The sequence below is a fragment of the Cherax quadricarinatus genome, unplaced genomic scaffold, assembly GCF_038502225.1.
Source record: "Cherax quadricarinatus isolate ZL_2023a unplaced genomic scaffold, ASM3850222v1 Contig83, whole genome shotgun sequence".
NCBI classification, from domain to species: Eukaryota; Metazoa; Arthropoda; class Malacostraca; order Decapoda; family Parastacidae; genus Cherax; species Cherax quadricarinatus.
The window spans coordinates 307,810-321,846 of NW_027195109.1; the positions used below are offsets into that span (position 1 = coordinate 307,810).

At 45.3% G+C, this 14,037-nt stretch overlaps 1 protein-coding gene across 1 annotated transcript in view; it reads left to right on the top strand.

Moving 5' to 3' along the window:
• The window catches only part of LOC138851200 (uncharacterized), a 50,042-nt gene that overhangs the window by 27,175 nt on the left and 8,830 nt on the right, over positions 1–14,037 (top strand). The window contains exons 11-15 of the mRNA XM_070080026.1: positions 2,909–3,122; positions 4,018–4,127; positions 4,684–4,894; positions 7,907–8,245; positions 13,553–13,767. Of these exons, the coding sequence (XP_069936127.1) occupies positions 2,909–3,122; positions 4,018–4,127; positions 4,684–4,894; positions 7,907–8,245; positions 13,553–13,767 (1,089 nt within the window). The remainder of the gene's footprint in view (positions 1–2,908; positions 3,123–4,017; positions 4,128–4,683; positions 4,895–7,906; positions 8,246–13,552; positions 13,768–14,037) is intronic.

Genomic DNA, 14,037 nt, shown 5'->3' on the forward strand with positions numbered 1-14,037 from the left:
AGACATGAGTGTGTATGTGACGAGTGAGACATGAGTGTGTGTGATGAGTGAGACATGAGTGTGTGTGTGATGAGTGAGACATGAGAGTGTGTGTGATGAGTGAGACATGAGAGTGTGTGTGATGAGTGTGACATGAGAGTGTGTGTGATGAGTGAGACATGAGTGTGTGTGATGAGTGAGACATGAGAGTGTGTGTGATGAGTGTGACATGAGTGTGTGTGATGAGTGAGACATGAGAGTGTGTGTGATGAGTGTGACATGAGAGTGTGTGTGATGAGTGAGACATGAGTGTGTGTGATGAGTGAGACATGAGAGTGTGTGTGATGAGTGAGACATGAGTGTGTGTGATGAGTGAGACATGAGAGTGTGTGTGATGAGTGAGACATGAGTGTGTGTGATGAGTGAGACATGAGTGTGTGTGATGAGTGTGACATGAGAGTGTGTGTGATGAGTGTGACATGAGAGTGTGTGTGATGAGTGAGACATGAGAGTGTGTGTGATGAGTGAGACATGAGAGTGTGTGTGATGAGTGAGACATGAGTGTGTGTGATGAGTGAGACATGAGAGTGTGTGTGATGAGTGAGACATGAGAGTGTGTGTGATGAGTGAGACATGAGAGTGTGTGATGAGTGTGACATGAGAGTGTGTGTGATGAGTGTGACATGAGAGTGTGTGTGATGAGTGAGACATGAGTGTGTGTGATGAGTGAGACATGAGAGTGTGTGTGATGAGTGAGACATGAGAGTGTGTGTGATGAGTGAGACATGAGAGTGTGTGATGAGTGTGACATGAGAGTGTGTGTGATGAGTGTGACATGAGAGTGTGTGTGATGAGTGAGACATGAGTGTGTGTGATGAGTGAGACATGAGAGTGTGTGTGATGAGTGAGACATGAGTGTGTGTGATGAGTGAGACATGAGAGTGTGTGTGATGAGTGAGACATGAGTGTGTGTGATGAGTGAGACATGAGTGTGTGTGATGAGTGTGACATGAGAGTGTGTGTGATGAGTGTGACATGAGAGTGTGTGTGATGAGTGAGACATGAGAGTGTGTGTGATGAGTGAGACATGAGAGTGTGTGTGATGAGTGAGACATGAGTGTGTGTGATGAGTGAGACATGAGAGTGTGTGTGATGAGTGAGACATGAGAGTGTGTGTGATGAGTGAGACATGAGAGTGTGTGATGAGTGTGACATGAGAGTGTGTGTGATGAGTGAGACATGAGAGTGTGTGTGATGAGTGAGACATGAGAGTGTGTGTGATGAGTGAGACATGAGAGTGTGTGATGAGTGTGACATGAGAGTGTGTGTGATGAGTGAGACATGAGAGTGTGTGTGATGAGTGAGACATGAGAGTGTGTGATGAGTGTGACATGAGAGTGTGTGTGATGAGTGAGACATGAGAGTGTGTGATGAGTGTGACATGAGAGTGTGTGTGATGAGTGTGACATGAGAGTGTGTGTGATGAGTGAGACATGAGAGTGTGTGTGATGAGTGAGACATGAGAGTGTGTGTGATGAGTGTGACATGAGTGTGTGTGATGAGTGAGACTTGAGAGTGTGTGTGATGAGTGAGACTTGAGAGTGTGTGTGATGAGTGAGACATGAGAGACTGTGTTTGATGAGTGAGACATGAGAGACAGTGAAACATGAGAGACAGTGAAACATGAGAGACATGAGACAGTGAGATATGAGAGACAGTGAGACATGAGAGACAGTGAGAAATGAGAGACATGAGAGACAGTGAGAAATGAGAGACATGAGACAGTGAGATATGAGAGACAGTGAGACATGAGAGACAGTGAGACATGAGAGACAGTGAAACATGAGAGACAGTGAAACATGAGAGACATGAGACAGTGAGATATGAGAGACAGTGAGACATGAGAGACAGTGAGAAATGAGAGACAGTGAGACATGAGAGACAGTGAGAAATGAAAGACATGAGACAGTGAGATATGAGAGACAGTGAGACATGAGAGACAGTGAGACATGAGAGACAGTGAAACATGAGAGACAGTGAGACATGAGAAACAGTGGGACATGAGAGACAGTGAGACATGAGAGACAGTGAGACATGAGAGACTGAGAAATGAGAGACAGTGAGACATGAGAGATAGTGAGAAATGAGAGACATGAGACAGTGAGACATGAGAGACAGTGAGACATGAGAGACAGTGAGACATGAGAGACAGTGAGACATGAGAGACAGTCAGACATGAGAGACAGTGAGACATGAGAGACAGTCAGACATGAGAGACAGTCAGACATGAGAGACAGTGAGACATGAGAGACAGTCAGACATGATAGACAGTCAGACATGAGAGACAGTGAGACATGAGAGACAGTGAGACATGATAGACAGTCAGACATAAGAGACAGTCAGACATGAGAGACAGTCAGACATGATAGACAGTCAGACATGAGAGACAGTCAGACATGAGAGACAGTCAGACATGATAGACAGTCAAACATAAGAGACAGTCAGACATGAGAGACAGTGAGACATGAGAGACAGTGAGACATGAGAGACAGTGAGACATGAGAGACAGTGAGACATGAGAGACAGTGTACAGGTTTCCCCCGAAAAAATACTGACAGTACTTAAAATAAAATTATTATATAGTTAACAATAATAATTATCATGATGATAATAACAATAACAAGAATAACAAGTCTGAAATTATAAATACCAGAACAACAATTCTGTTCTCAGTACTTCTTGCACGATGACTTAATTTATCCATATTGTATTATCAGGTATATATATATATATATATATATATATATATATATATATATATATATATATATATATATATATATATATATATATATATATATATATATATTATACATGTATTTATATATATAGTACATACGTACATACACTACAATACTTGTGTTGGCAGGTTCCCTCAGATGTACAATATTGTGGTCTGAAGATTTACGTGTTTGTGAGTGATGAACCTAACAGTAAGTGGGAAGGTTACGACCCTCCAGCGTTGGTGTCACCTCTGATGCCCAACACTCAGTACACCTTCACTGTACTTGTCCGAAGTGATGATGGCCGCTGGAGCCCCAGGTCAAATACAAATATTGTTACTGGAACGACACTCCTGCCAAGTAAGTGTGGAAAAAGAGGGAGAGAGAGAGAGAGAGAGATAGAGAGAGAGAGAGAGAGAGAGAGAGAGAGAGAGAGAGAGAGAGAGAGAGAGAGAGAGAGAGAGAGAGAGAGAGAGAGAGAGAGAGAGAGAGAGAGAGAGAGAGAGAGAGAGAGAGAGAGAGAGACCAATCCTGGATAGATCTGTCATTTCAGCAGAGCCTTCAACACAGGAGGGATGTGGGTGGCCTTACTGTTATGTACAAGGCCAATATTGTCAAAATACCACACTTGGATCCACTTCGAGGACAACGTGAAGCAAGCTTCTATACCACAAGACGGGCACAAAGCAGCAACTTCACTCTAGCTGTACCCTTCTCCAGAACATCACTTCATCTGAGATCATTTATCCCCAGGATGACTCGGTCTGGAACACCGTCGTACAGCATTATGATGTTAACGAGATAAAGTCAGTTGATCAGATGAAAATGCTGGCCCACAGATGGCTCCAACTTCATCCTGTTCCCTACTTGTATGTCTCATAACAATAAAAATGCTTTCAAATGATCTGATGTAGGTAACAGCTCTTAGCTTGTCAATAAAGCTAGGAATCCTTAACCTGTAAATAGCTTGTCAATAAAGCTAGGGATCCTTAACCTAACCTTGTTAAACCCTGTGTAAAGAGAGAGAGAGAGAGAGAGAGAGAGAGAGAGAGAGAGAGAGAGAGAGAGAGAGAGAGAGAGAGAAAGAAAGATGGAGATTGATATATATTTGTGTGAGGTGTTAAAGATACGTGGGTTATTCACTGTAAGATGTGTGGAGAGTTGACTCTCAGTCTGTTAATCTTGTGACAGACACACAGACGAACTACCTGGTTATATTTTCACAGACTGACTGATACTTGACCTCCTGCCACAGAACCTGGACCTCCAGGGGTGACCTACAACTTGGAGAACAAGATGGTCAACTTCAGGTGGCGGAGGACGACCTCTGACCTCGGCTCTATCATGTACTCTTATCTACTCACTGTGAGTACTGACCAAACAGTGCAAGACTGTTTCTCTAATTTATTATCTATCTCTTACCTCTTTATCTCTTTCACCTCTCTCTCAACTCTCTCTTCTCTCACCTCTTTCTCTTCTCTCACCTCTCTATATCTCTCTCTCTCACCTTCTGTACATCACTTCCTCTCACTTACAGTACATCATTCGTAAATATTAATCTTTCAGTCGGCTTAACCACTTCACTTAAGAGTCTTCACTTTATTAACTGGCATAACTTCACTTTATTAAGTGGTATAACTTCATTACATTAAGTGGTATAACTTCACTTTATTAAGTGTCATAACTTCATTACTTTAAGTGGTATAACTTCACTTTATTAAGTGTCATAACTTCATTACTTTAAGTGGTATAACTTCACTTTATTAAGTGTCATAACTTCATTACTTTAACTGGCATAACTTCACTTTATTAAGTGTCATAACTTCATTAGTTTAAGTGGTATAACTCAACACTTAATTTCCACTAAGCAGGTTAACTTCTGACAGACACTTTCCACTTTATAAATCACTGTGTGTGACAGTTGACGGAGACAGCGTGTGGGCCAGACACCAGCGCTGGATGGTCCACCTGGTCCACCTGGTCCACCTTTTTCACCTGGTCCACCTGGTCCACCAACACCAGCCTCAGTGTCCCGACTGTACCATACTCCACCATGGTCCTCAGTGTCAAGTCTCGCAGTGAGGCTGGGGAAGGCACTGCTAAAACCAGCAGTGTAACAGTGCCAGCAGAAGGTGAGTAGGTACCATCACCAGCAGTGTAACAGGGCCAGCAGAAGGTGAGTAGGTATTATCACCAGCATTGTAACAGTGCCAGCAGAAGGTGAGTAGGTACCACCAACAGCAGTGTAACAGTGCCAGCAGAAGGTAAGTAGGTACCACCATCAGTAGTATAACAGTGCCAGCGGAAGGAAAGTAGGTTCCACCACCAGTAGTGCAATAGTACCTACCAGCAGAAGGTAAGTAGGTGCCACCACCAGTAGTGTAACAGTGCCAGCAGAAGGAAAGTAGGTTCCACCACCAGCAGTGTAATAGTGCCAGCAGAAGGTAAGTAGGTGCCATCACCAGCAGTGTAACAGTGCCAGCAGAAGGTGAGTAGGTATTATCACCAGCATTGTAACAGTGCCAGCAGAAGGTGAGTAGGTGCCACCACCAGCAGTGTAATAGTGCCAGCAGAAAGTAAGTAGGCACCACCACCAAAAGTGTAACAGTGACAGCAGAAGGTGAGTAGGTATTACCACCAGCTGTGTAACAGTGCCAGCAGAAGGTGAGTAGGTGCCACCACTAGCAGTGTAACAATGTCAACAGAAAGTGAGTAGGTACCACCACCAGCAGTGTAACAGAGCCAGCAGAAGGTAAGTATGTTCCACAATCAGCAGTGTAGCAGTGCCAGCAGAAGGTGAGTAGGTGCCACAACCAGCAGTGTAACAGTGCCAACAGAAGGTTTGTAGGTGCCATCACCAGCCAGTGTAACAGTGCCAGCAGAAGTTGAGTAGGTGGTACCACCAGCAGTGTAACAGTGTCAGCAGAAGGTGAGTAGGTGGCACCAGCAGCAGTGAAACAGTGCCAACATAAGGCGAGTAGGTGCCACCAGCAGCAGTGTAACAGTGCCAACAGAAGGTGAATAGGTGCCACCTCCAACTGTATTGTTAGTGTTAATTGTATTGCTATTTTTCTAACACAAAGGCAGTTTCCCACCAATGGTAACCCGGAAAAGAAAAAACACTTTCATCATTACTCCAACAGCACGTCAAGTTCTAAAAACCATTTGTTTCCACTCTCTTCTATCTAACATACTCTCGCATGCTTGCTGGAAGTCCAAGCCCCTCTCACACAAAACCACCTTTACCCCTTCCCTCTAACCTTTCCTAGGCTGACCCCTACTCTGCCTTCCTTCCACTATACATTAATATGCTCTCCAAGTCATTCTATTTCGCTCCATCCTTTAAATGTCCGAACCACCTCAACAACCCCTCCTCAGCCCTCTGGATAATATTTTTAACCATGCACCTCCTCCTAATTTCCAAACTATAGATTCTTTGTTTTATATTCACACCACACATTGCCCTCAAACATGACATTTCCACTGCCTCCAGCCTTCTTTTTGCAACATTCACCACCCATACTTCACACCCACATAAAAACATTGGTATAACTATGCTCTCATACATTCCCCTCTTTGCTTCCATGGATAATGTTGAAATTAAGACACATGTGCAACATCTGGGTATCTTTATTGTAGACGTTTCGCCATCCAGTGGCTTTATTAACACAAATTCCAGGACATAATTTGAAAACAGTAGAACTATATACAGAAGATGAGGTAATCAGTCCCTCAGCCTTGGAGTTGGTGCAAAGAGCACCGTAGTCGTGGATGTTTTGAAGCAGAGGCAAGGAGCCTGGCGCTTATATACTAACGGCAGGTGGAAAGGGGACGTGTAGCAGACGAGGGCATAGTCACTGGTAGGCGGGATTCCCCAGTGGAAGTAGGTCGTACCTTAACAGATGGGTTAGTTGTAGTAGTAGTAGTTGTCGTAACCCTGAAGAAGGTTACGTGCATGAAAGTTATTTACATGTGTCCTTGTACACATGGATAATGTTCTTTGTCTCCACAGACTCCTCAGTGCACCACTCACCTTTTTCCCCTCATCAATCCTATGATTCACATCGTCTTTCATAGACCCATCTGCTGACTAGCCCACTCCCAAATATTTGAATACATTCACGTCTTCCATACTCCCTCCCTCTAATCTGATATTCAGTCTTTCATTACCTAATTTTTTTGTTGTCCCCATCACCTTACTTTTTCCTATGTTCACTTTTAATTTCCTTCTTTTACATACCATATCAAACTCGTCCACCAACTTCTGCAACTTCAGAATCTGCCAAAGGCACAGTGTCATCAGCAAAAAGCAACTGTGACAACTCCCTCTTGCCAACACCCGAGCATTCACTTCTCTTACAACTCTAGCTATAAATATATTGAACAACCATGTTAACATCACACATCCCTGTCTAAGATCTACCTTTACTTGGAAATAATCTCTCTCCTATAAACTCAAACTCTTCACTGCTTTCAGTAACCAACCTTCTCATCCATACATTTGCAACATCTGCCACATTGCCTCTCTATCCACCCTGTCATACGCCTTTCCCAAATCCATAAATGCCACAAAAACCTCTTTGCCTTTATCTAACTACTGTTCACCTATATGTTTCACTGTAAACACTTGGTCTACACACCCCCTGTCTTGTTAATGTTAACTGTATTGTTAATGTTAACTGTATTGTTAATGTTAACTGTATTGGTAATGTTAACTGCATTGCAAAGGCTAACTGCATTGTTAATGCTAACTGCATTGGTAACGTTAACTGCATTGTTAATGCTAACTGCAGTGTTAACGCTAACTGCATTGTTAATGCTAACTGCATTGGTAACGTTAACTGGCATGGTGCTGTTAACTGTCTTTGTAGCGTTAACTGTTTTGGTAATGTTAAATGTCTTGGTATTGTTAACTGTCTTGGTAAAGTTAACTGTCTTGGTAATGTTAATGGAAATAGTAATTGGTGATGGAAATAAGTCACTTTGTCTGACTTTTTTTGGGTTATCTTTGGTTCTCTACACATATGCTGCTATGTACGATAATCTATGCAATTGTATTTGTGTATACTTGAAGAAACTAACCTAACTGTATTAGTATTTTCTCTCTCTCTCTCTCTCTTTCTCAATATCTCATATTTTTTCAGTTCCAGGAGAGAAAGTGAATGCTGTAACGTGTTCATTGAGGACCGATTACAATAGGTACGTCTGTCTAGTATACATAAACCTGAACTGCAGCTTGGATCATGGTCCAGACTTCTCTGTGCTCTTAGTTATCTCTCCGCTGGACCAGCAACTCCAGCAATATTATGGAGCAGAGACCTTCTCTGGGAAGGATATCTCCAGTGATGATACCATCATCTTCTGGATACTACCCACTAAGCTGCTACACTTCACACAGTACCAGGTCACAGCTTACCCTGCCAACCAAGCTGGGCCCAACTACAACCTGGGGAAGCTGACCAACCTTACCACCCGTCCAGCAGGTATGTTGTGTGTGTATGTATGTGTGTGTGTGTGTGTATGTTTTGCGTGCGCATGTGTGTGTGTGTGCGTGTGCGCTAGTGTTTGACAGTGCTCAGTCAAATAGTAATATGTTAAGGTGGTAACCTGTTCACCACCTGTCAAGAATATTGTTGGTAACCTGTTGACCACCTGTCAAGAATATTGGTGGTAAGTTGTTGACCATTTGTCAAGAATATTTAATTTAGAGAATAATGTAACCTGCTAACATATATAATATACACTGAGAGGTATACACCTCTCAGTGTATATATGTATGCTGATACAAGAACCACCAGGTACTATGACATGTGTTATGGCTCAGTGATACCAGGACCACCAGGTACATGACCTTTGTTGTGACTCAGTGATACAAAGACCACCAGGTACCATGATATGTGTGTGGCAGAGTGATACCAGGACCACCAGTTACCATGACCTGTGTTATGGCTCAGTGATACCAGAACCACCAGGCACCATGATCTGTGTTATGACTCAGTGATATCAGGACCACCAGGTACCATTATCTGTGTTATGACTCAGTGATACCAGGACCACGAGGTACCATGACCTTTGTTGTGACTCAGTGATATCAGGACCACCAGGTACCATGAACTGTGTTATGACTCAGTGATACCAGAGCCATCAGGTACCATGACCTTTGTTGTGACTCACTGATACCAGGACCACCAGGTACCATGATCTGTGTTGTGACATAGTGATACCAGGACTACCAGGTACCATGATTTGTGTTATGGTTCAGTGATACCAGGACCACCAGGTACCATGATTTGTGTTATGGCTCAGTGATACCAGAACCACCAGGCACCATGATCTGTGTTATGACTCAGTGATACCAGGACCACCAGGTGCCGTGACCTGTGTTGTGACTCAGTGATACCAGGACCACCAGCTACCATGACCTGTGTTATGACTCAGTGATACCAGGACCACCAGGTACCATGACCTGTGTTATGACTCAGTGATACCAGGACAACCAGGTACCATGATCTGTGTTGTGACTCAGTGATACCAGGGCCACCAGGTACCATGACCTGTGTTGTGACTCAGTGATACCAGGAGTACCAGGTACCATGACCTGTGTTGTGACTCAGTGATACCAGGTCCACCAAGTACCATGACCTGTGTTGTGACTCAGTGATACCAGGACCACCAGATACCATTACCTTTGTTGTGACTCAGTGATACCAAGACCACCAGGTACCATGGCCTGTGTTGTGACTCAGTGATACCAGAACCACCAAGTACCATGACCTGTGTTGTGACTCAGTGATACCAGGACACCAGATACCATGACCTGTGTTGTGACTCAGTAATACCAGGGCCACCAGGTACCATGACCTGTGTTGTGACTCAGTGATACCAGGACCACCAGCTACCATGACCTGTGTTGTGACTCAGTGATACCAGAACCACCAAATAAAATGACCTGTGTTGTGAATCAGTAATACCAGGACCACCAGGTACCTGTGTTGTGACTCAGTACCATGACCTGTGTTGTGACTCAGTAATACCAGGACCACCAGGTACCATGACCTGTGTTGTGACTCGGTGATACCTGGTCCACCAAGTACCATGACCTGTGTTGTGACTCCGTAATACCAGGACCACCAGGTACCATGACCTGTGTTGTGAGTCAGTGATACCTGGACCACCAAGCACCATGACCTGTGTTGTGACTCAGTAATACCAGGACCACCAGGTACCATGACCTGTGTTGTGACTCAGTGGTACCTGGACCACCGGGTACCATGACCTGTGTTGTGACTCAGTAATCCCAGGACCACCAGGTACATGACCTTTGTTGTGACTCAGTGATACAAAGACCACCAGGTACCATGATATGTGTGTGGCAGAGTGATACCAGGACCACCAGTTACCATGACCTGTGTTATGGCTCAGTGATACCAGAACCACCAGGCACCATGATCTGTGTTATGACTCAGTGATATCAGGACCACAAGGTACCATTATCTGTGTTATGACTCAGTGATACCAGGACCACGAGGTACCATGACCTTTGTTGTGACTCAGTGATATCAGGACCACCAGGTACCATGAACTGTGTTATGACTCAGTGATACCAGAGCCATCAGGTACCATGACCTTTGTTGTGACTCACTGATACCAGGACCACCAGGTACCATGATCTGTGTTGTGACATAGTGATACCAGGACTACCAGGTACCATGATTTGTGTTATGGTTCAGTGATACCAGGACCACCAGGTACCATGATTTGTGTTATGGCTCAGTGATACCAGAACCACCAGGCACCATGATCTGTGTTATGACTCAGTGATACCAGGACTACCAGTTACCATGATCTGTGTTATGACTCAGTGATACCAGGACCACCAGGTACCGTGACCTGTGTTGTGACTCAGTGATACCAGGAAAACCAGCTACCATGACCTGTGTTATGACTCAGTGATACCAGGACCACCAGGTACCATGACCTGTGTTATGACTCAGTGATACCAGGACAACCAGGTACCATGATCTGTGTTGTGACTCAGTGATACCAGGGCCACCAGGTACCATGACCTGTGTTGTGACTCAGTGATACCAGGAGTACCAGGTACCATGACCTGTGTTGTGACTCAGTGATACCAGGACCACCAAGTACCATGACCTGTGTTGTGACTCAGTGATACCAGGACCACCAGATACCAATACCTTTGTTGTGACTCAGTGATACCAAGACCACCAGGTACCATGGCCTGTGTTGTGACTCAGTGATACCAGAACCACCAAGTACCATGACCTGTGTTGTGACTCAGTGATACCAGGACACCAGATACCATGACCTGTGTTGTGACTCAGTAATACCAGGGCCACCAGGTACCATGACCTGTGTTGTGACTCAGTGATACCAGGACCACCAGCTACCATGACCTGTGTTGTGACTCAGTGATACCAGAACCACCAAATAAAATGACCTGTGTTGTGAATCAGTAATACCAGGACCACCAGGTACCATGACCTGTGCTGTGACTCAGTGATACCAGAACCACCAAGTACCATGACCTGTGTTGTGACTCAGTAATACCAGGACCACCAGGTACCATGACCTGTGTTGTGACTCGGTGATACCTGGTCCACCAAGTACCATGACCTGTGTTGTGACTCCGTAATACCAGGACCACCAGGTACCATGACCTGTGTTGTGAGTCAGTGATACCTGGACCACCAAGCACCATGACCTGTGTTGTGACTCAGTAATACCAGGACCACCAGGTACCATGACCTGTGTTGTGACTCAGTGGTACCTGGACCACCGGGTACCATGACCTGTGTTGTGACTCAGTAATCCCAGGACCAACAGGTACCATGACCTGTGTTGTGACTCGGTGATACCTGGACCACCAAGTACCATGACCTGTGTTGTGACTCCGTAATACCAGGACCATCAGGTACCATGACCTGTGTTGTGAGTCAGTGATACCTGGACCACCAAGTACCATGACCTGTGTTGTGACTAAGTAATACCAGGACCACCAGGTACCATGACCTGTGATGTGACTCAGTGATACCTGGACCACCAGGTACCATGACCTGTGTTGTGACTCAGTGATACCTGGACCACCGGGTACCATGACCTGTGTTGTGACTCAGTGATACCAGGACCACCAGGTACCATGACCTGTGTTGTTACTCATTGATACCAGAACCACCAAGTACCATGACCTGTGTTGTGACTCAGTAATACCAGGGCCACCAGGTACCATGACCTGTGTTGTGACTCAGTGATACCAGAACCACCAAGTACCATGACTGTGTTGTGACTCAGTAATACCAGGACTACCAGGTACCATGACCTGTGTTGTGACTCGCTGATACCAGGACCACCAAGTACCATGACCTGTGTTGTGACTCCGTAATACCAGGACCACCAGGACCACCAGGTACCATGACCTGAGTTGTGACTCAGTGATGCCTGGACCACCAGGTACCATGGCCTGTGTTGTGACTCAGTAATACCAGGATCACCAGGTACCACGACCTGTGTTGTGATTCAGTAATACCAGGACCACCAGGAACCATGACCTGTGTTGTGACTCAGTAATACCAGGACCACCAGGTACCATGACCTGTGTTGTGACTCTGATACCTGGACCACCAGGTACCATGACCTGTGTTGTTACTCAGTGATACCTGGACCACCAGGTACCATGACCTGTGTTGTGACTCAGTGATACCTGGACCACCGGGTACCATGACCTGTGTTGTGACTCTGATACCTGGACCACCAGGTACCATGACCTGTGTTGTGACTCTGATACCTGGACCACCAGGTACCATGACCTGTGTTGTTACTCAGTGATACCTGGACCACCAGGTACCATGACCTGTGTTGTGACTCAGTGATACCTGGACCACCGGGTGCCATGACCTGTGTTGTGACTCTGATACCTGGACCACCAGGTACCATGACCTATGTTGTTACTCAGTGATACCTGGACCACCAGGTACCATAACCTGTGTTGTGACTCAGTGATACCTGGACCACCGGGTACCATGACCTGTGTTGTGACTCTGATACCTGGACCACCAGGTACCATGGCCTGTGTTGTGACTCTGATACCTGGACCACCAGGTACCATGACCTGTGTTGTGACTCAGTGATACCTGGACCACCAGGTACCATGACCTGTGCTGTGACTGATACCTGGACCACCGGGTACCATGACCTGTGTTGTGACTCTGATACCTGGACCACCAGGTACCATGACCTGTGTTGTGACTCTGATACCTGGACCACCAAGTACCATGATCTGTGTTGTTACTCAGTGATACCTGGACCACCAGGTACCATGACCTGTGTTGTGACTCAGTGATACCTGGACCACCGGGTACCATGACCTGTGTTGTGACTCAGTGATACCTGGACCACCAGGTACCATGACCTGTGTTGTGACTCAGTGATACCTGGACCACCAGGTACCATGACCTGTGTTGTGACTCAGTAATACCTGGACCACCAGGTACCATGACCTGTGTTGTGACTCAGTGATACCTGGACCACCAGGTACCATGACCTGTGTTGTGACTCAGTAATACCTGGACCACCAGGTACCATGACCTGTGTTGTGACTCAGTGATACCTGGACCACCGGGTACCATGACCTGTGTTGTGACTCTGATACCTGAACCACCAGGTACCATGACCTGTGTTTTGACCAAGAAAATTTTAATAAATTTACAACTTCTTGTCATTTAACCTTCAGTTAACGAACATTAAGTTTATATTTCGGGTCACTGTTACAGCTCCTGGTCGCGTGACCAACGTGACGGTGCAGAAGGCTGCAACATCTCTGATAGTGACCTGGGGTGACCCAGAAGACGTCCCGCTCAAGGGTCAAGTAGAGAACTTCAAGGTGGATTGTTACAGGATTTATTATATAAGGTCAAAATCATTAGTGACCAAGAATAAGACGGTCACTATATCCGGTCTTACAGTGGACACCGAGTATACGATACAGGTAAATTATCTTGCTGACTATCTGTAGTGAATGTGTGATAACCTATATAATTATGTTATAGTGAGAGTGATTATACACTTCCTGTCTACTACACTGTCTACTACACTGTCTGTCTACTACACTGCCTGACTACTACACTGCCTGTCTACTACATTGCCTGTCTACTACTCTGCCTGTTTACTACACTGCCTCTCTACTGCACTACCTGTCTACTACTCCACCTGTATTCTACACTACCTGTCTACTTCACTACCTGTCTACTAAGCTACC